This window comes from Oncorhynchus masou, chromosome 12 (assembly GCF_036934945.1).
Source record: "Oncorhynchus masou masou isolate Uvic2021 chromosome 12, UVic_Omas_1.1, whole genome shotgun sequence".
Taxonomy (NCBI): Eukaryota; Metazoa; Chordata; class Actinopteri; order Salmoniformes; family Salmonidae; genus Oncorhynchus; species Oncorhynchus masou.
The window spans coordinates 10,655,392-10,680,547 of record NC_088223.1 but is presented as its reverse complement, the minus strand read 5'-3'; the positions used below and the strand labels follow the sequence as shown (position 1 = coordinate 10,680,547).

The 25,156-nt window shown below is 45.8% G+C and overlaps 1 protein-coding gene across 1 annotated transcript in view; it reads right to left on the bottom strand.

Moving 5' to 3' along the window:
- The window catches only part of LOC135549006 (1-acylglycerol-3-phosphate O-acyltransferase ABHD5-like), a 17,075-nt gene extending 7,246 nt beyond the window's left edge, over positions 1-9,829 (bottom strand). The window contains exons 1-4 of the mRNA XM_064979077.1: positions 9,798-9,829; positions 7,358-7,443; positions 6,616-7,063; positions 4,916-5,070 (exon numbers count right to left, since the gene is read on the bottom strand). Of these exons, the coding sequence (XP_064835149.1) occupies positions 4,916-5,070; positions 6,616-7,063; positions 7,358-7,443; positions 9,798-9,829 (721 nt within the window). The remainder of the gene's footprint in view (positions 1-4,915; positions 5,071-6,615; positions 7,064-7,357; positions 7,444-9,797) is intronic.
- Between the last annotated feature and the right edge of the window lie 15,327 nt (positions 9,830-25,156).

Here is a 25,156-nt window from a genome sequence, read left to right as displayed (position 1 = left end):
GATGAGGAGGAATGGAGAGAGGGATGGAGGAGGAATGGAGAGAGGGGTGGAGGAGGAATGGAAAGAGGGAGTCCACCAATTAACACCTTTCATGTTGTAACATCTTGCAAGTCTTTCAACTTGTGTGTTCTTCAAAGTATCCACACATTGCCTTGATGACAACTTTGCACACTCTTGGCATTCTCTCAACCAGCTTCATGGAGCAGTCACCTGGAATGCATTTCAATTAACAGGAGTGCCTTGTTAAAAGTTCATTTGTGGACTTTAAGTCCTTCTTAATGTGTTTGAGCCAATCAGTTGTGTTAAACTTAGGGCTGAGATCCTGTTAACGGGATCGATATGACAACAGCCAGTGAAAGTGCAGGGCGCCAAATTCAAACAACAGAAATCTCAAAATTAAAATTCCTCAAACATACAAGCATCTTATACCATTTTAAAGGTAATATAGTTGTTAATCCCACCACAGTGGCCGATTTCAAATAGGCTTTACAGCTAAAACACCACAAACGATTATGTTAGGTCAGAGCCAAGTCACAGAAAAACACAGCCACGTTTCCAGCCAGAGTGGAGTCACAAAAATCAGAAATAGAGATTAATTAATCACTAGCCTTTGATGATCTTCATCAGATGACACTCATGGGACTTCATGTTAGACAATACATGTATGTTTTGTTTGATAAAGTTAATATTTATATTTAAAAAATCTCAGTATACATGGGCTGTTGTGTTCAGTAGTTACAGAAACATCCAGTGATTTTGCAGAGAGCCACATCAATTTACAGAAATACTCATTATAAATGTTGATGAAAATACAAGTGTTATGCATGGAATTATAGATACACTTCTCCTTAATGCAACCGCTGTGTTAGATTTCAAAACAGCTTTACGGAAAAAGAAAACCATGCAATAATCTGAGTACGGCGCTCAGAGACCAAACAAGCCAAAAAGATATCCGCCATATTGTGTAGTCAACATTAGTCAGAAATAACATGATAAATATTCACTTACCTTTGAGGATCTTCATCAGAATGCACTCCCAGGAATCCCAGTTCCACTACTTTTGTTAGCGCGTTTTGAAAAACAAATCCAACCTCATGAAGCGTGTTCACTAGTTGCAGACAAAATGTCAAAAAGTTCTGTTACAGTCTGTAGAAACATGTCAAACGATGTATAGAATCAATCTTTAGGATGTTTTTAACATAAATCTTCAATAATGTTCCAACCGGAGAATTCCTTTGTCTTCAGAAAAGCAATGGAACTAGAGCTACCTCTCACGTGAACGAGCGTCACAAGCTCAAAGCATTCTGACTCATTCCCCTCTCATTTGGCCCCACTTCACAGTAGAAGCATCAAACTCGGTTCTAAAGACGGTTGACATCTAGTGGAAGCCTTAGGAAGTGCAACATGACCCCATAGACACTGTATATTCAATAGGAGCTGGGTTGAAAAACTACAAACCTCAGATTTCCCACTTCCTGGTTGGATTTTTTCTCAGGTTTTTGCCTGCCATATGAGCTCTGTTTTACTCACAGACATCATTCAAACAGTTTTAGAAACTTCAGAGTATTTTCTATCCAAATATACTAATATGCATATATTAGCAACTGGGACAAAGTAGCAGGCAGTTTACTCTGGGGACCTTATTCATCCAAGCTACTCAATACTGCCCCCAGCCATAAGAAGTTTTAAAAGTTAAGGGGGGTATACAAAAGATAGCCCTATTTGGTATAAGACCAAGTTCATATTATGGAAAGAATAGCTCAAATAAGCAAAGAGAAACGACAGTCCCATCACTACTTTAAGACATGAAGGTCAGTCAATCTGGAAAATGTCAAGAACTTTTAATGTGTCTTCAAGTGCAGTCGCAAAAACCATCAAGAGCTATGAAGAAAGTGGCTCTCATGAGGTCCGCCACTGGGAAGGAAGACCCAGAGTCACCTATCCTGCAGAGGATGAGTTCATTAGAGTTACCAGCCTCAGAAATTGCAGCCCAAATAAATGCTTCACAGAGTTCAAGTAACAGACACATCTCAACATCAACTGTTCAGAGGAGACAGAGTGAATCAGTCGTTCATGGTCGATTACTGCTAAGAAACCTCTACTGAAAGACACCAATAATAAGAAGAGATTTGCTTGGGCCAACAAACACGAGCAATGGGCATTAGACCGGTGGAAATCTGTTCTTTGGTCTGATGAGTCCAAATTTGAGATTTTTGGTTCCACCCGCTGTGTGTTTCTGAGACGCAGAGTAGGTGAACGGATGATCTCCGCATGTGTGGTTCTCACCGTGAAGCATGGAAGAGGAGGTGTGATGGTGTGGGGATGATTTGCTGGTGACACTGTCAGCGATTTATTTAGAATTCAATAAACACTTAACCAGCATGGCTACCACAGCATTGTGCAGCGATACACCATCCCATCTGGTTTGCGCTTAGTGGGACTATAATTTATTTTTCAACAGGACAATGATCTAACACACCTCCAGGCTGTGTAAGGGCTCTCTCTCTCTCGGAGAACCTGAGCCCTAGGACCATGCCTCAGGACTACCTGGCATGCTGACTCCTTGCTGTGCCCAGTCCACCTGGCCGTGCTGCTGCTCCAGTTTCAACTGTTCTGCCTGCGGCTATGCAATCCTGACCTGTTCACCAGACGTGCTACCTGTCTCAGACCTGCTGTTTTCAAATGGCTAGAGACAGCAGGAGCGGTAGAGATACTCTTAATGATCGTCTATGAAAAGCCAACTGACATTAACTCCTGAGGTGCTGACTTGCTGCACCCTCGACAACTACTGTGATTATTATTATTTATGAACATTTGAACATCTTGGCCATGTTCTGTTATAATCTCTACCCGGCACAGCCAGAAGAGGACTGGCCACCCCTCATAGCCTGGTTCCTCTCTAGGTTTCTTCCTAGGTTTTGGCCTTTCTAGGGAGTTTTTCCTAGCCACCGTGCTTCTACACCTTCAATACTTGCTGTTTGGGGTTTTAGGCTGGGTTTCTGTACAGCACTTTGAGATATCAGCTGATGTACGAAGGGCTATATAAATAAATTTGATTTGATTTGATATTTGACCAAGAAGGAGAGTGATGGAGTGCTGCGTCAGATGGCCTAACCTCCACAATCACCTGGCCTCAACCCAATTGAGATAGTTTGGGATGAGTTGGACTGCAGAGTGAAGGAAAAGCAGCCAACAAGTGCTCAGCATATGTGGGAACTCCTTCAAGACTGTTGGAAAAGCATTCCAGGTGAAGATGGTTGAGAGAATGCCAAGTGTTCAAAGCTGTCATCATGGCAAAGGGTGGCTACATTGAAGAATCTAAAAAATATAATATGTTGAGATTTGTTTAATAACACTTTTTTGGTTACTACATGATTCCACATGTGTTATTTCATAGCTTTGACGTCTTAACTATTATTCTATAATGTAGAAAATAGTAAAAATGAAGAAAAACCTTTGAATGAGTAGTAGTAGTAGTGTGCCCAAACTTTTGACTCTATATCGTACCCAGTGGTCCAGCCAGTCTTAGTATATACAGTGCTTTAGGAAAGTATTCAGACCTGACATACACTGTGAGCTGTGGGACCGGTGTGTGCCTTTCCAAATCATGTCCAATCAATTGAATTTACCAAAGATAAATCTAAAGGATGATCAATGGGAACAGGATGTACCTGAGCTCAATTTCAAGTCTCATAGCAAAGAGTTTGAATACTTATGCAAATAAGGTATCTGTTTTTTATTTTTCATACATTTGCAAAAATTTCTAAAAACCTGTGTTTGCTTTGTCAATTATGTGTGTTTAGATTGCTGAGGATGTGTTTTTTTAAACAATCAATTTTAGAACAAGGCTGTAATGTAACAAAATGTGGAAAAAGTCAAGGGGTCTGAATACTTTCCGAAGGCACTGTATATCTTACCCAGTGGTCCAGCCAGTCAGTGTGTATATCTTACCCAGTAGTCCAGCCAGTCTTAGTGTTTATATCTTAACCAGTAGTCCAGCCAGTCTTAGTGTTTATATCTTACCCAGTGGTCCAGCCAGTCTTCGTGTTTATATCTTACCCAGTGGTCCAGCCAGTCTTAGTGTTTATATCTTACCCAGTGGTCCAGCCAGTCAGTGTGTATATCTTACCCAGTGGTCCAGCCAGTCTTAGTGTTTATATCTTACCCAGTGGTCCAGCCAGTCTTAGTGTGTATATCTTACCCAGTGGTCCAGCCAGTCTTAGTGTTTATATCTTACCCAGTGGTCCAGCCAGTCTTCGTGTTTATATCTTACCCAGTGGTCCAGCCAGTCTTAGTGTTTATATCTTACCCAGTGGTCCAGCCAGTCTTAGTGTTTATATCTTACCCAGTGGTCCAGCCAGTCTTAGTGTTTATATCTTACCCAGTGGTCCAGCCAGTCTTAGTGTTTATATCTTACCCAGTGGTCCAGCCAGTCTTAGTGTTTATATCTTACCCAGTGGTCCAGCCAGTCTTAGTGTTTATATCTTACCCAGTGGTCCAGCCAGTCAGTGTGTATATCTTACCCAGTGGTCCAGCCAGTCTTAGTGTTTATATCTTACCCAGTGGTCCAGCCAGTCTTAGTGTGTATATCTTACCCAGTGGTCCAGCCAGTCAGTGTGTATATCTTACCCAGTGGTCCAGCCAGTCTTAGTGTTTATATCTTACCCAGTGGTCCAGCCAGTCTTCGTGTTTATATCTTACCCAGTGGTCCAGCCAGTCTTCGTGTTTATATCTTACCCAGTGGTCCAGCCAGTCTTAGTGTTTATATCTTACCCAGTGGTCCAGCCAGTCTTAGTGTTTATATCTTACCCAGTGGTCCAGCCAGTCTTAGTGTTTATATCTTACCCAGTGGTCCAGCCAGTCTTAGTGTTTATATCTTACCCAGTGGTCCAGCCAGTCAGTGTGTATATCTTACCCAGTGGTCCAGCCAGTCTTAGTGTAGCCAGGAGGTTGAAGGGACTCATGACGACCCCCATGGCTCTGATCCACACTGGGATAGACTTCTCCTGAACCATGCTCTCTGGGCGGGCCGGGAACCCCCACGGCTCCACCAGGATCAGGTGTTTCACCCTGTAAACACACACAGTGTGAACACATACACTGAGTGTACAAAACATTAAGAACACCTTCCTAATATTGAGTTGCAACCCGCCCCTTTTGACCTCAGAACAGCCTCAAGTTGTCAGGGCGTGGACTCTACAAAGTGTCCCAAAGCGTTTCATAGGGACGCTGACCCATGTTGATTGAAATGCTTCCCACAGTTGTGTCAAGTTGGCTGGATGTCCTTTGGGTGGTGGACCCTTTCTTGATACACACAGAAAACTGTTGAGTGTGAAAGCCCCAGCAGGGTTGAGTTGTTGACCCAAACCGGTGCTCTTGGCACCTACTACCATACCTCATTCAATGGCATTTAAATAGTTTCTTGCTCATTTACCCTCTGAATGGCACATACACCATCCGTCTCAAATGTCTCAAGGCTTAAACATCCTTCTTTAACCCATCTCCTGCCCTTCATCTACACTGATTGAAGTGGATTTAACAAGTGATATCAATAAGGGACCATAGCGTTCACCTGGATTTACCTGGTCAGTCTATGCGGACCGCGGTCCATGTCCGGACCCAGAGAAGGGTCAATCCGGACCGGACAACAATGCGTTTTGTTATATTTTTAGACAGCTTTTTTTTTAATCACCTGGGCACAGCGGTGATTTTTCCCAACCATGTTGATTTCATCCAGAAGCTGATGGATAACTTCCAGGCTCGCTTTGATGACATCACTGTTGGAAGGGAACTGCTGCTGCTCATCCAGAACTCCTTCTTGGTCACAAAATGTGACAAAGTTGTCAGAAGAAGCAAAACAGATCTTCAGATGGGTAGATGTTACATCACTGCAGATGCGAGTTGATTGAACTGTAAGAAAATGTGTCTTTGAAGGAGCAGGCTGGTGACTGTGACCCTGACTGTGACCTTGACTGTGACCCTGACTGGGACCCTGTCACTTCCTGGGGAAAGATGGTGCCTGCAGCTGAAGTCCTCGTTCTCAAGAAATTGGCATTTCTTTGGCTCCACATACAGCTGTGAATCGGCCTTCTCCTCAATTAACTTTCTTAAAAACAAAAACCGCACCAGGCTCAACAATGAACACCTTTTCGGTTACTAGTCCAACGCCCTAACCACTAGTCTACCTGCCGCCATGTACATTGGTTCACAGTGCACTTTTTGCATAGACAATGATGCGACCACTTTTGTTCTTCAGCAATGTTGATACAATTTTGCACATTTTTACATTCCAAAGAAGTTGTAATTAATACAAATTCTTAGTCTAATTTATTGTATTTAATGTACATTTTATATAACAACGTGTTTCCTATGTCGTAGACGACTATGCTTGTCACTACGCTGTACCACATCACCGATAAAGGACGGTGTCCATCCGGACCTTTGTCACCGAGGAGATTTGTGTCACTGGACCTTCTCCAATAGTAGTTGAGTATCCCTGGTCTATGTCATGAAAAAAGCAGGTGTTCCTAATGTTTTGTACACTCAGTGTACGTATGAACACACAGTATGAACACAAACACACGACCCCCCCCCCTCTCCTCTCGTCCCGCTGACCTGTGTGGGTGTGTAAGTGTGTAAGCAGCAGCCAGGTATCCTCCCAGGTTATGTCCCAGCAGGACTATCTCCTCCAGGCCCACCCTGTCTCTCCACTCCTCCAGGGCCCCTAGGAACTGCTCCTCTGCCCCCTGGGGGTCCACGCTGAACAGGGGCCTGCTGCTCCGACCGAACCCCAGCAGATCCAGGGCATACACGGCTCCACTGCCACACAAAGAGTCCAGGTTCTGAGCCCACAGACCCACACCACCCCCAAACCCATGGAGCAGCACCAGCGGAGGACGGGGACGGCGCTGGAGAGAAGGCTGGGGAGAAGGGGGATGAGTCTGGGGCTTAGACTGGGGCTGGGGGGGGAGTGAGGGATATCCTTTGGCGTTGAAGGCTATGGTCCAGACATAGTTGCCATTGGATATCGGGACATCTAGCCTGGAGAATGGGGTCTTCACAGCTGAGAGGAGAGACATGGAAGGAGGGATGGAGGAGAAAGATGCAGGGGAACAGGGAGTTAGAGCAAAATGAGAGAGGAGATGAGATGGAGGGGAACAGGGAGGGAGAGCAAAATGAGAGAGGAGATGAGATGGAGGGGAACAGGGAGGGAGAGCAAAATGAGAGAGGAGATGAGATGGAGGGGAACAGGGAGGGAGAGCAAAATGAGAGAGGAGATGAGATGTGCAAGTATGACGGGTAGGAGAGAGGATGTAGTCACACACACACACACACACACACACACACACACTCTTACCCTTGAGCATTTTGTCCTCTGCATCCTTTAGCTGAGAGAGGGAGGTGGGGCACCAAGATGGAAGCCAACTGGAGGTACACCTGTACCTGCGCACACACACAACATTAAACGGTCCTGCTGATGTCATAAACCCAGTGAACTTTGACGTTCAGTGATCACGGAGTCAGACTTCTAACAGCTTTATAGCAAACTTCTACAATAATGTCCCCTTATCTACAGTAGTCTAGCTATGTTTAATTTAAAATAACATGCCAACCAATGGGCAACAAGGTCTCCCTCTGGCTGAATAGTGAGACAAGGGTAGTCTATTATCTATTGGGTCATAATTTCAGTGTAACAAGGAACAAAACCCTTTATAGAATCAATGATAAGACTCTTTCTAGCTACAGGTGTGAAAAACATTCTGAATGTCACAAAGTTATGTGGCTGGCTACAATGACTGGTGGATGTGTGTTTGTGTCTTGGTAGTGACAGACATATCCAGGCTTTAATAATCTTATCTCCGCTGAGCTATGTCATTCTGTAATAAATACTGTACATTCAAAGGTCCAAGTGACGTAGCGGCACCAAGTTCACAGGAAGGAATATTTCCATTTGTCAAGGCAGATCATTTTATACAAATAAAATTACATGTATAGCTTTGTCACAAAATAAAACATATTTAATATTTAATGGTAGATGCGCTATGAAGCTATTTGTTTGAATTGTAGTCGGGCCTCCTAAATCAATTAATGGGTCTTTTTAAAACAATGTTTACATCAGCATGTTTATATCAGAGTCATTAACATTGAGGCATATTGCTCAACGAGGCATCCTGTCATTCCTTAAACATTCTGTAAGTTCGGGAACTCTTTAGAACAGCTCACTATAATAACTCTATAGAACAGCTCACTATAATAACTATTTAGAACAGCTCACCCTAATAACTCTGTAGAACAGCTCACCCTAATAACTCTATAGAACAGCTCACCCTAATAACTCTGTAGAACAGCTCACCCTAATAACTATTTAGAACAGCTCGCCCTAATAACTATTTAGAACAGCTCACCCTAATAACTCTGTAGAACAGCTCACCCTAATAACTATTTAGAACAGCTCACCCTAATAACTATTTAGAACAGCTCACCCTAATAACTCTGTAGAACAGCTCACCCTAATAACTATTTAGAACAGCTCACCCTAATAACTATTTAGAACAGCTCACCCTAATAACTCTGTAGAACAGCTCACCCTAATAACTCTATAGAACAGCTCACTATAATAACTATTTAGAACAGCTCACTATAATAACTCTGTAGAACAGCTCACTATAATAACTCTGTAGAACAGCTCACTATAATAACTCTGTAGAACAGCTCACTATAATAACTATTTAGAACAGCTCACTATAATAACTATTTAGAACAGCTCACCCTAATAACTCTAGAACAGCTCACTATAATAACTCTGTAGTATAGCTCACTATAATAACTCTGTAGAACAGCTCACTATAATAACTCTGTAGAACAGCTCACTATAATAACTCTGTAGAACAGCTCACCCTAATAACTCTATAGAACAGCTCACTATAATAACTCTGTAGAACAGCTCACTATAATAACTCTGTAGAACAGCTCACTATAATAACTCTGTAGAACAGCTCACTATAATAACTCTATAGAACAGCTCACTATAATAACTCTGTAGAACAGCTCACTATAATAACTCTATAGAACAGCTCACTATAATAACTCTGTAGAACAGCTCACTATAATAACTCTGTAGAACAGCTCACTATAATAACTCTGTAGAACAGCTCACTATAATAACTCTATAGAACAGCTCACTATAATAACTCTATAGAACAGCTCACTATAATAACTCTGTAGAACAGCTCACTATAATAACTATTTAGAACAGCTCACTATAATAACTCTGTAGAACAGCTCACTATAATAACTATTTAGAACAGCTCACTATAATAACTATTTAGAATAGCTCACCCTAATAACTCTGTAGAACAGCTCACTATAATAACTCTGTAGAACAGCTCACCCTAATAACTATTTAGAACAGCTCACTATAATAACTCTATAGAACAGCTCACTATAATAACTCTGTAGAACAGCTCACTATAATAACTCTGTAGAACAGCTCACTATAATAACTCTATAGAACAGCTCACTATAATAACTCTATAGAACAGCTCACTATAATAACTCTGTAGAACAGCTCACTATAATAACTCTGTAGAACAGCTCACTATAATAACTCTGTAGAACAGCTCACTATAATAACTCTGTAGAACAGCTCACTATAATAACTCTGTAGAACAGCTCACTATAATAACTCTGTAGAACAGCTCACTATAATAACTCTGTAGAACAGCTCACTATAATAACTCTGTAGAACAGCTCACCCTAATAACTTGGTAAACAGTATTATATTAAAATCCACTCACCAGTGCTCGGCTGGATGCAGCTGCTCCTCCATCCTCCTCACAGTGAACTGTGATGATCATCGGTCATCCATGCAGAGAAACAAAGTAGGAGTGGTAATTTGTAAGACCGCCCCACACACAATCTTTAGGCATGACAGTAGCCAATAGGAGAGAGCGGGGGAAAATGTAAGGGACAGTTCGACTCAAGGTGTCCATAAACAAAATGCCCCTCCCCCAAATTAAAACATATTTTTGCACGACCCTCCTCTTGTACTGTAGGATACATTGAACACCCTCCCCCACTCATATAATTAATTCAGAATAATATTTAAAACTACAAATACCAAGAACTATTGTGACCCTGTGTTTATTAACGCGGATATGGACTTTGCCCATTTCAGCTTGCTTTTACGGCACAATCGATGTCATGCAGGGCTAAGGGGCCAGAAGGTTGAGGGTTCGACCGCCCACCACGGACCAGCTCACTCTCCCTGCCTGTTTGATTAGACCTACACTATGATCAGAGCAGACTGAAGACAATGATCAGCTCGGGGGAAATCAGATTTTCAACATTTTGATGTCATTTTTTTTATATATGCAACACATTTTCACCCAATAGGGTCTCTGTGCGATGCACCACAACAACCAATCGAATCGACTTCAGGCGCTTCAATATCATGGTTTACAGTAAATAGACTGTCAATCAATAGACTGTTGATCAATAGACTGTCGATCAATAGACTGTCAATCAATAGACTGTCAATCAATAGACTGTCGATCAATAGACTGTCGATCAATAGACTGTCAATCAATAGACTGTTGATCAATAGACTGTCGATCAATAGACTGTCAATCAATAGACTGTCGATCAATAGACTGTCGATCAATAGACTGTCGATCAATAGACTGTCGATCAATAGACTGTCGATCAATAGACTGTCGATCAATAGACTGTCAATCTCGACAAACAGAAAATACATCATCCCTCCCCTACCTTGTAGACTTTCCCAGTATGGAAGACTTGGCTTGACAATCTCTGAACGTCTTAAACCTTCTGAGTGTTTTGTTACAGATGTCTCTTTCAGTCCATCAAGCCACTGCACAGTATGGATTGATTGAATAATTGATTTTATTTAAAGAAATACATAGTTTAAAGAAAGTATAAAGAAATACATATATATACACACAGTACAAATACTTTTTTAAGTGTCAGGGATTGCACGATAAAGTCGGGGACATAATTTCCATCGCGGCCCTTATTGTTTTATATAAAAAATAAAATACAATTCTTACCCCCTTTTCTCCCCAATTTCGTGGTTTCCAATTGTTTAGTAGTTACTATCTTGTCTCAACGCTACAACTCCCGTACGGGCTCGGGAGAGACGAAGGTAGAGAGCCATGCGTCCTCCGAAACACAACCCAACCAAGCCGTACTGCTTCTTAACACAGCGCGCATCCAACCCGGAAGCCAGCCGCACCAATGTGTCGGAGGAAACACCGTGCACCTGGCGACCTGGTTAGCATGCACTGCGCCCGGCCCGCCACAGGAGTCGCTAGTGCACGTTGAGACAAGGATATCCCTGCCGGCCGAACCCCTCTCTAACCCAGACGACGCTAGGCCAATTGTGTGTCGCCCCATGGACCTCCCGGTCGCGGCCGGCTGCGACAGAGCCTGGGCTCGTGGTCCTTATTTTTAACATAGATACATAACATAGATACATTACATAGACATATTACATACCATAGACACAATACATTACATAGATACATTACATTATATAGACACAAAACATAGATACAATACATAGATACATTACAAAGATACATTACATAGATACACATGGATTTTTATTGATGTGGAACCCATATCACGCTGCGCCTTGGTCCGAATGTTATTTCGACGATCGTGATACATAGATACATAACATAACATAGCTACATGACATAGCTACATGACATACAGTTGAAGTCAGAAGTTTACATACACCTAGGTCAAATACATTTAAACTCAGTTATTCACAATTCCTGATATTTAATCCGAGTAAAAATTCCCGGTCTTAGGTCAGTTCGGATCACCACTTTATTTTAAGAATGTGAAATGTCAGAATAATAGTAGAGAGAATGATTTATTTCAGCTTTTATTTATCTCCTCACATTCCCAGTGGGTCAGAAGTTTACATACACTCAGTTAGTATTTGGTAGCATTGCTTTTTAATTGTTTATCTTGGGTCAATCGTTTCAGGTAGCCTTCCACAAGCTTCCCACAATAAGTTGGGTGAATTTTAACCCATTCCTCCTGACAGAGCTGGTGTAACTGAGTCAGGTTTGTAGGCCTCCTTGCTCACACACACTTTTTTAGTTCTGCCCACAAATTTTTTATAGGATTGAGGTCAGGGCTTTGTGATGGCCACTCCAATACCTTGACTTTGTTGTCCTTAAGCCATTTTGCCACAACTTTGGAAGTACACTTGGGGTCATTGTCCATTTGGAAGATCCATTTGCGACCAAGCTTTAACTTCCTGACTGATGTCTTGAGATGTTGCTTTAATGTATCCATATAATTGTTGTCCCTCATGATGCCATCTATTTTGTGATACTTTAGTACATGTTTCCTCCAGCATCTTCACAAGGTCCTTTGCTGTTGTTCTGGGATTGATTTGCACTTTTTGCACCAAAGTACTTTCATCTCTAGAAGAGACAGAACGAGTCTGTCATACTTGAGTACAAGACCCAGTGCATTCAGAAAAGTATTCAGACCCCTTGACTTTTTCCACATTTTGTTACATTGCAGACTTATTCTAAAATGGATTCAATTGTCCCCCCCCCCCCCCCCCCCATCAATCTACAGTGGCAAGAAAAAGTGTTCCTTACAAACAACTCAACTTTAGTTTCATCTGTCCACAGAATATTTTGCCAGTAGCGCTGTGGAACATCCAGGTGCACTTTAGCAAACTTCAGACGTGCAGCATTGTTTGGACAGCAGTGACTTCTTCTGTGGTGTCCTCCCATGAACACCATTCTTGTTTAGTGTTTTACGTATCGTAGACTCGTCAACAGAGATGTTAGCATGTTCCAGAGATTTCTGTAAGTCTTTAGCTGACACTCTAGGATTCTTCTTAACCTCATTGAACATTCTGCGCTGTGCTCTTGCAGTCATCTTTGCAGGACGGCGACCCTTAGGGAGAGTAGCAACAGGGCTGAACTTTCTCCATTTATAGACAATTTGTCCTACCGTGGACTGATGAACATCAAGGCTTTTAGAGATACTTTTGTAACCCTTTCTAGATTTATGCAGGTCAACAATTCTTAATCTTAGGTCTTCTGAGATCTCTTTTGTTAGAGGCACGTTCACATAAGGCAATGCTTCTTGTGAAAAGCAAACTCAAATGTGGTGAGTTTTTATAGAGCAAGGCAGCTCTGACCGACATCTTCAATCTCATCTCATTGATTGGACTCCAGGTTAGCTGACTCCTGACTCCAATTAGCTTTTGGAGAAGTCATTAGTCTTGGGGTTCACGTACTTTTTCCAACCTACACTGTGAATGTTTGAATTACGTATTCAATATAGACAAGAAAAATACAATAATGTGTGTGTTATAAGTTGAAGCACACAGTATTTGTCTATTGTTGTGACTTGGATGAAGATCGGATCAAATTTGATGACCAATTTATGCAGAAATCCATATAATTCCAAAGGGTTCACATACTTTTTCTTGCCACTGTAGATACATTTACACTACATAGTTACATTATATAGACACATTACATACTGTATATATTCAGATACATTACATAGATACACACAACAACAAAAAAACAGGTTCTACTGTTCACACATTAGCCAGCTTTTGACATTCATTTCAAAAGGAAGATTGTGCCACAAAATCATGCTGAAGTGGCTTTGAGCTGCTGTGGTAGTTTGTTCTTACCAGATAGACTCTTATTTAAAACAGTGAATATTACAGTCTCTGGCTCTGGTATTATCCTGGTGGACATTTCTAACAAATGAAAAATAGTTGGATAGGTACCTGGGGGCTGAGTCCGTGATAATTCTGTGGACCAGACTAAACTGAATTAATCCTACTCTTTATCCACAGATAGCCGGCCTCACTGTTTCAAATGCCAGACCTCCAGATGAGTATGAGGGGGATGTATAAGTACAATTCTTACGCGCTTGTCTGTAGCTTCTTCTTGAGATGTTTGGGGCTGCTGGTGTACCATGATATGCAGGCATAACCAAAGTAACACTGGACAAACACGCTTGCCACAGAGTCTTTAGACCAGGGTTTCCCAAACTCGGTCCCCCTCGGTACACGTTTTGGTTTTTGCCGTACACAGCAGATTCAATTTTTTAATACATATTTTTTACCTTTATTTTACTAGGCAAGTCAGTTAAAGAACAAATTCTTATTTTCAATGACGGCCTAGGAACAGTGGGTTAACTGCCTGTTCAGGGTCAGAACGACAGATTTGTACCTTGTCAGCTCAGGGATTTGAACCTGCAACCTTCTGATTACTAGTCCAACGCTCTAACCACTAGGCTACCCTACCAACTAATCACCAAGCTTTGATATTTTAAATCAGCTGTGTAGTTAGGGGAGGGGGGGGGGGAACTAAGCATGCACCCTTTCGGGTCCCGAGGACAGAGTCTGAGAAACACTGCTTAAGTTTGTCTATAGCAACATCCAATTGGTGAACAATTTTCATGGGAATATTCGAAAATCTGGAGAAAAAACAAAATGTGCATTTTCCCACCAGAGTTTTGTTTGCATCAAATTGACTTGTTGTGGATAAAAGTCTGTGCGTAAATACATTATCCACACAAAAAAATAACTTTTGGGGTTAAATCCCCATGTACCAAATAAAAATACAAGTAAAATGGGTTTCCATGGCATTTTCAATTCTTGGTTTTGTCACAACAAATGTTGTGTAGGTATAATAAAGTTGCCCACTGTGGTATTGGCACGTGCGCTCTAGCCAACATCTCACAGATACAGTGCAGGTATAGCCGACATGATGAGATTATTATGGACAAAAGATTGAGATTATTTTTATTTATCAAATGGCAGCCAAGTATCGTCATCGTGTCACCAGAATAATAAGACCCTCGATATCTATTGAATGGAGCATCAAGCTCATCACTGCGCACTTCCACCCCTCATTTCAACTGTAGGGCTAATAAAATACATTTCCTACGTCGTCGTGGGAGACCACACAACATGTCAACATGTAACTCCCAAGTTTACTTCAAGATGATGGTTCTTATTTCAATTGCTGTTCATTAAAAGCATCATCACTGCCATTTCTCACATAATTAATTTTACTGACTAAATTATTCCGACTTGTCTAGCGTATTTTGTTTAGTTAACATCAAACAAATTTTCAACCTTATTTTACCAGGTAAATTGACTGAGAACACATTCTCATTTACAGCAATAAAACCTGGGGAATAGTTACAGGGGAGAGGAAGGGGGATGAATGAGCCAATTGGAAGCTGGGGATGATTAAGTGGTCATGATAGTATGAGGGCCAGACTGGGAATTTATCAAGGACACCGGGCGTTAACACCCCTAATCTTACTACATGTTTACCTACAAATGTGCTGTTTCCACCAAGCCTGTCATTACATCTTGTATCTGACATGCACTTTAGTCCCATTAAAAGGCTGGATGGAACGCTTTTTGACATCAAGAGAATTTTGCAGATGATGGAATTATAATTTGTATGAATGTGCACATTCCTACAGGAAACTTTTGAAGTAGCCTAATCAGATTAAAACAATGTGACACTGGTTGTGTTTATACCACATAGAAAAGGTAATTAAAAAAGTTAAATGACAAATATTTAGTCTATATTGAAGCATTCGTTTCTTGGTGCGCGAGGAATAGCTGCTCTGATTGGAGAGGAGGCAGAGCCCGTGTTAAACTCACCTTTAATAAATGGGACTGCCTGTGGCCACATTATAGTCGGACGATTTGGGAGAATTATGATCTGCAACAGACAGATCATCTCAGTATCAGAAGTTGTTTTTTTAAATACATCCAGACTGGCATGCTACTGTGCCTTTCGAGACCATATAAACCATATTTTTTATTTTATTTAACGAGGCACGTCAAACAAATTCAAACAAGTTCTTATTTACAATGACGGCCTATAGTAGACCCACAACTGATCCAAATGGAAGGAAACGTTCAAATCACAGGGCTTTTGCGTCGTTATTCAAAGGACAATTTACTGCAATCTACAGTTTGTTAACTTGAAAACAATAACGCAATTATTCATTGCATTGTGGTGTTGTAGGCTAGTCCAGGAAGGAACATTGTATTGTCCCTAAACAAGATCAATCGGAGAGCTGTCTCATGTCGTCACTGTTATTTTATGCGCAATGATGCACCTGGCCTCTCCGCTGTCTATCAGCTATTCCTATTGGTTCGTCTGGATGCTTTTATGTGTGGTATGATTACTAGTTAGCCTATTGCAGATCTGGACAAACAATCCACCTACCACTATTGTCACTATGAATGGTGGATAGACAACAGAATACACAGACTGGTAGACTATATTGAACTGTGGTATAGTTAAGCAATAAGGGCTGTTCTTAGGTACGACGCAACGCTGTGGTATATTGGCCATATACAAGAATCCCAGTGGTGACTTATTGCTATTATGAACTGATTACCAACATAATTAGAGCAGTGCAAACAGATGTTTTGTCATACCCGTGGTATAAGGTCTGATATACCACGGCTGTCAGCCAATCAGCATTCAGAGCTCGAACCACCCAGTTGGGGAAATTTGGCTAGGATGGAAGAAATTACAGTGCCTTCAGGAAGTATTCACACCCCTTGACTTGTTCCACATTTATTGGGGTGTGAATACTTACTCTTCCCAGGAAGCCACAGCATACGAGGCAGACACCACATACCCAGGCAGACACCACATACCCCATGTCCAGGCAGACACCACATACCCCACGCCCAGGCAGACACCACATACCCCACGCCCAGGCAGACACCACATACCCCACGCCCAGACAGACACCACATACCCCATGCCCAGACAGACACCACATACCCCACGCCCAGGCAGACACCACATACCCCACGCCCAGGCAGACACCACATACCCAACGCCCAGGCAGACACCACACACCCCATGCCCAGGCAGACACCACATACCCCACGCCCAGGCAGACACCACATACCCCACGCCCAGGCAGACACCACATACCCCACGCCCAGGCAGACACCACATACCCCACGCCCAGACAGACACCACATACCCCACACTCAGGCAGAAACAGCATACGAGGCAGACACCACATACCCCACGCCCAGGCAGACACCACATACCCCATGCCCAGGCAGACACCACATACCCCACACCCAGACAGACACCACATACCCCACGCCCAGACAGACACCACATACCCCACACCCAGACAGACACCACTTACCCCACGCCCAGGCAGACACCACGTACACCACGCCCAGGCAGACACCACATACCCCACACCCAGGCAGATACCACATACCCCACACCCAGGCAGACACCACATACCCCACGCCCAGACAGACACCACATACCCCACGCCCAGACAGACACCACATACCCCACACTCAGGCAGAAACAGCATACGAGGCAGACACCACATACCCCACGCCCAGGCAGACACCACATACCCCATGCCCAGGCAGACACCACATACCCCACACCCAGACAGACACCACATACCCCACGCCCAGACAGACACCACATACCCCACACCCAGACAGACACCACTTACCCCACGCCCAGGCAGACACCACGTACACCGCGCCCAGGCAGACACCACATACCCCACACCCAGGCAGATACCACATACCCCACACCCAGGCAGACACCACATACCCCACGCCCAGACAGACACCACATACCCCATGCCCAGGCAGACACCACATACCCCACGCCCAGGCAGACACCACATACCCCACGCCCAGGCAGACACCACATACCCCACGCCCAGGCAGACACCACATACCCCACGCCCAGACAGACACCACATACCCCACACTCAGGCAGAAACAGCATACGAGGCAGACACCACATACCCCACGCCCAGGCAGACACCACATACCCCATGCCCAGGCAGACACCACATACCCCACACCCAGACAGACACCACATACCCCACGCCCAGACAGACACCACATACCCCACACCCAGACAGACACCACTTACCCCACGCCCAGGCAGACACCACGTACACCACGCCCAGGCAGACACCACATACCCCACACCCAGGCAGATACCACATACCCCACGCCCAGGCAGACACCACATACCCCACGCCCAGGCAGACACCACATACCCCACGCCCAGACAGACACCACATACCCCACACTCAGGCAGAAACAGCATACGAGGCAGACACCACATACCCCACGCCCAGGCAGACACCACATACCCCATGCCCAGGCAGACACCACATACCCCACACCCAGACAGACACCACATACCCCACGCCCAGACAGACACCACATACCCCACACCCAGACAGACACCACTTACCCCACGCCCAGGCAGACACCACGTACACCACGCCCAGGCAGACACCACATACCCCACACCCAGGCAGATACCACATACCCCACACCCAGGCAGACACCACATACCCCACGCCCAGACAGACACCACATACCCCATGCCCAGACAGACACCACATACCCCACGCCCAGACAGACACCACATACCCCATGCCCAGGCAGACACCACATACCCCACACCAAGACAGACACCACATACCCCATGCCCAGGCAGACACCACATACCCCATGCCCAGGCAGACACCACATACCCCATGCCCAGGCAGACACCACATACCCCACGCCCAGGCAGACACCACATACCCAACGCCCAGGCAGACACCACATACACCACAACCAGGCAGACACCACATAATCCCACAGTCAGGCAGACACCACATACCCCACGCCCAGGCAGACACCACATACCCCACACCCAGGCAGACACCACATACACCACACCCAGGCAGACACCACATACCCCACACCCAGGCAGCAACAGCATACCCCACACCCAGGCAGCAACAGCATACACCACACCCAGGCAGACACCACATACCCCACGCCCAGGCAGACACCACATACCCCACACCCAGGCAGACACCACATACACCACACCCAGACAGACACCACATACCCCACACCCAGGCAGACACCACATACCCCACGCCCAGACAGACACCACATACCCCACACCCAGGCAGATACCACATACACCACACCCAGGCAGACACCACATACCCAGGCAGACACCACATACCCCACACCCAGACAGACACCACATACCCCATGTCCAGACAGATACCACATACACCACACCCAGGCAGACACCACATACCCAGGCAGACACCACATACCCCATGCCCAGACAGACACCACATACCCAGGCAGACACCACATACCCCACACCCAGACAGACACCACATACCCCATGCCCAGACAGACACCACATACCCCACGCCCAGACAGACACCACATACCCCATGCCCAGACAGACACCACATACCCCACGCCCAGACAGACACCACATACCCCACACCCAGGCAGACACCACATACCCCATGTCCAGGCAGACACCACATACCCCACGCCCAGGCAGACACCACATACCCCACGCCCAGACAGACACCACATACCCCACACTCAGGCAGAAACAGCATACGAGGCAGACACCACATACCCCACGCCCAGGCAGACACCACATACCCCATGCCCAGGCAGACACCACATACCCCACACCCAGACAGACACCACATACCCCACGCCCAGACAGACACCACATACCCCACACCCAGACAGACACCACTTACCCCACGCCCAGGCAGACACCACGTACACCACGCCCAGGCAGACACCACATACCCCACACCCAGGCAGATACCACATACCCCACACCCAGGCAGACACCACATACCCCACGCCCAGACAGACACCACATACCCCATGCCCAGACAGACACCACATACCCCACGCCCAGACAGACACCACATACCCCATGCCCAGGCAGACACCACATACCCCACACCAAGACAGACACCACATACCCCATGCCCAGGCAGACACCACATACCCCATGCCCAGGCAGACACCACATACCCCATGCCCAGGCAGACACCACATACCCCACGCCCAGGCAGACACCACATACCCCACGCCCAGGCAGACACCACATACACCACAACCAGGCAGACACCACATAATCCCACAGTCAGGCAGACACCACATACCCCACGCCCAGGCAGACACCACATACCCCACACCCAGGCAGACACCACATACACCACACCCAGGCAGACACCACATACCCCACACCCAGGCAGCAACAGCATACCCCACACCCAGGCAGCAACAGCATACACCACACCCAGGCAGACACCACATACCCCACGCCCAGGCAGACACCACATACCCCACACCCAGGCAGACACCACATACACCACACCCAGACAGACACCACATACCCCACACCCAGGCAGACACCACATACCCCACGCCCAGACAGACACCACATACCCCACACCCAGGCAGATACCACATACACCACACCCAGGCAGACACCACATACCCAGGCAGACACCACATACCCCACACCCAGACAGACACCACATACCCCATGTCCAGACAGATACCACATACACCACACCCAGGCAGACACCACATACCCAGGCAGACACCACATACCCCATGCCCAGACAGACACCACATACCCAGGCAGACACCACATACCCCACACCCAGACAGACACCACATACCCCATGCCCAGACAGACACCACATACCCCACGCCCAGACAGACACCACATACCCCATGCCCAGACAGACACCACATACCCCACGCCCAGACAGACACCACATACCCCACACCCAGGCAGACACCACATACCCCATGTCCAGGCAGACACCACATACCCAGGAAGACACCACATAACCCACACCCAGGCAGACACCACATACCCAGGCAGACACCACATACCCCACACCCAGGCAGACACCACATACCCCACACCCAGGCAGACACCACATACCCCACACCCAGACAGACACCACATACCCCACACAGAGGCAGACACCACATACCCAGGCAGACACCACATACCCCACACCCAGGCAGACACCACATACCCCACACCCAGACAGACACCACATGCCCAGGCAGACACCACATACCCCACACCCAGGCAGACACCACATACCCCACACCCAGGCAGACACCACATACCCAGGCAGACACCACATACCCCACACCCAGGCAGACACCACATACCCCACACCCAGGCAGACACCACATACCCCACACCCAGACAGACACCACATACCCCACACCCAGGCAGACACCACATACCCCACACCCAGGCAGACACCACATACCCCACACCCAGGCAGACACCACATACCCCACACTCAGGCAGCAACAGCATACCCCACACCCAGGCAGCAACAGCATACCCCACACCCAGGCAGACACCACATACACCACACCCAGGCAGACACCACATAATCCCACAGTCAGTTAGACACCACATACCCCATGCCCAGACAGACACCACATACCCCACGCCCAGACAGACACCACATACCCCATGCCCAGACAGACACCACATACCCCACGCCCAGACAGACACCACATACCCCACGCCCAGACAGACACCACATACCCCATGTCCAGGCAGACACCACATACCCCATGTCCAGGCAGACACTACATACCCAGGAAGACACCACATACCCCACACCCAGGCAGACACCACATACCCAGGCAGACACCACATACCCCACGCCCAGGCAGACACCACATACCCCACACCCAGACAGACACCACATACCCAGGCAGACACCACATACCCCACACCCAGGCAGACACCACATACCCCACACAGAGGCAGACACCACATACCCAGGCAGACACCACATACCCCACACCCAGGCAGACACCACCATACCCCACACCCAGGCAGACACCACATACCCCACACCCAGGCAGACACCACATACCCCACACCCAGGCAGACACCACATACCCCACGCCCAGGCAGACACCACATACCCCACGCCCAGACAGACACCACATACCCCACGCCCAGGCAGACACCACATACCCCACACTCAGGCAGCAACAGCATACCCCACACCCAGACTGACACCACATACCCCACGCCCAGACAGACACCACATACCCCACGCCCAGACAGACACCACGTACCCCATGTCCAGGCAGACACCACATACCCCACGCCCAGGCAGACACCACATACCCCACGCCCAGGCAGACACCACATACCCCACACCCAGACAGACACCACATACCCCACGCCCAGACAGACACCACATACTGTGAGTATCTTTCAGATAAATGCTGTAACTACATCACTGGGGTCCTGTGTGGCTCAGTCGGTAGAGCATGTCGCTTGCAACGCCAAGCGTCGTGGGTTCGATTCCCGCTGGGGCCACCCATATGTAAAAGTAGTGGCCCCAGCTGACTTGTAAGTCGCTTTGGACAAAAGCGTCTGCTAAATGGGATATATTTTATGACCCCGACCACCGTCGTCTCGGTCGTTTTCTATAACCATCTTACTCATTGCACCAGCAAATGGAGGAAGAACTAATTGTTTGTGATTAGAAAGCCTATGAGAGTACAATATTCAGCACACAATGTCCAGGGGGTGAGCACCCTCTACCACTATGGGACAGTTTAGTTGGTGAAACGAAAGAAGGTCTCATTTTCCAATTGTTTGTTGAATGAATTAATCAGAGCATCACGCTTATCATGTGGAAAAACCCAAACCCCAGTCGCTACATTCCTCTCTTATAGTCTGATGTGGAGACATCCCCACCCAACACTGACACTCTTCCATCATCTCCATCTCGACGATCACCTCACCTGTCACATCAATATATACTCCCTCCCAACCCCCCCCGATTGCCGTAGCCTAGCAACAGCGTAGCCACAGAGACCCGTGATGTCTTCGAAAATGGAATCAAAAGCACAAACGGACACAGGTTTGTTCTGACCACAGTATTATGGGCTGTTAGTATTAGAGCTGAAGGATGGGAAAGGGGCAGGCTATCATCTGTACAATCATCTAACCTGATCTTCTGTGACCTTCCCTGTCTGCAGCCGATGGCAAACCTAATTTCCCCTTTTTTGGGGATCAATGAAGTACAGTGATTGATTGATTTATTGAAATTAATGCATTAGTTTATTAATGCATATATTTATTCATTCATTACATATCAAGACCTGAAGGAATTGAGTATGGCTCTCTCTGTCTCTCTGTCTCTCTGTCTCTCTGTCTCTCTGTCTCTCTCTCTCTCTCTCTCTCTCTCTCTCTCTCTCTCTCTCTCTCTCTCTCTCTCCACTCCTTTATCAGGCAGCAGATAAGTGCATATAAGAGAGTAGATGTTCACAGGTTCAGTGTGTCAATAGTCAAACTGCTATATAACAGTCACCCCACTGTTATTATGCAACAGTTCTAATGCTGTGCTCTATAAAGACCCCGGGTCCAAAGTCCCAGTGAATGGACCACTTTGTAGCTCTATAGATACGGGCAGACATCCAAGCACAATGCCAGTTCTGCTTCTGTTGAGCAACATTTACTATTGTATTAGGATCCTCGTTAGCTATAGCCAAAGCTGCGGCTACTCTTCCTGGGGTCCACACAACTCATGACTCAATCACAGTTTTCACCCTAGCAACCGTGCCGTTCGGCTCATAAATGAGCTCCAGGTGGAGATTCCTACCTGCTAAAAGGCTTCAACTCAATCACAGTTTTCACCCTAGCAACCGTGCCGTTCAGCTCATAAATGAGCTCCAGGTGGAGATTCCTACCTGCTAAAAGGCTTCAATTTAATCCTTCACCTCCGTGATGAATTTCCCTCCCGCTAAAGTTTCAATTTACTCCTTCACTTTAGCTACATATGTGGACTTTTTAGATATCCGTCACTCCACTCCGTTCAATAAATTGAACAGCATCATGATCAGATTGGGGTTTCTTCAAACTCTATCATCCCCTGCTGGAACTACACGACTGGCTACGATTCTACTGTAGCTCTGTTGGAAACACAGAGAGAAAGACAGAGAGGATGGGGGTCCATCCAAATCATCTTGGTGCTTGGACACTGTCCTTGCACTTCAAGGCCTGCGCTGAGACATTGACTTATCAACACCCCAACTCCTACTCAGGAAATCCCAACCATAAATGATCAGCATTATCATCACATGTCTTGCTGCTTTTTGCTCTATGTTGCTCTGTCTGTATGCTACGTCTTGCTTGTTCTATGTTGCTCTGTCTGTATGCTACGTCTTGCTTGTTCTATGTTGCTCTGTCTGTATGCTACGTCTCGCTTGTCCTATGTTGCTCTGTCTGTATGCTACGTCTTGCTTGTCCTATGTTGCTCTGTCTGTATGCTACGTCTTGCTTGACCTATGTTGCTATGTCTTGCTTGTTCTATGTTGCTATTGTCTATATTGTAATTGTTTTTAATAACCTGCCCAGGGACTGCGGTTGAAAATTAGCCGGCTGGCTAAAACCGGCACTTTTACTGAAACGTTGATTAATGTGCACTGTCCCTGTAAAAATAAAAATAAACTCAACTCAACACTGCAGACCCGCAACAAGCAACCATCATTGACTTTTGTTTTAGTCCATGTCCCCGCTTGAGGTTTAAGCTCAATGGTACAGTTCAAGAAAATCTTGTATCTATGCAAATTCAAGCTACAGGAGCTCTATGTTATTTGCAAATAAGTGGTTACCAACTGGGCATAGTATGCTTGTATTAGAAACTCTGACTGATCTGAAATCCCACAGCTGCAGCATTGGATTAGAGACTCAGAGTGATCTGAAATCAGCTGCGGCATTGGATTAGAGACTCTGACTGATCTTAAATCAGCTGCGGCATTGGACTGATTCATGTAAATGCCAGAAGTTTGATCTCAAATGGATGTTATTTTTTTTATTTTACCTTAACTAGGCAAGTCAGTTAAGAACAAATTCTTATTTACAATGACGGCCTTCCAAACAGCAAAAGGCCTCCTGTGGGGATGAAGGCTGGGATAAAAAATAAATAAATAAAACATATCAATATAGGACAAAACGTACATCACGACAACAGAGACAACACAACACTACATAAAGAGAGACCTAAGACAACAACATAGCAAGGCAGCAACACATGACAACACAGCATGGTAGCAACACAAAGTGACAACAACATGGTAGCAATACAACATGGTAGCAGCCCTAAAACATGGTACAAACATTATTGGGCACAGACAACTGTACAAAGGGTAAGAAGGTATAACTCTTATGTGATTATAACT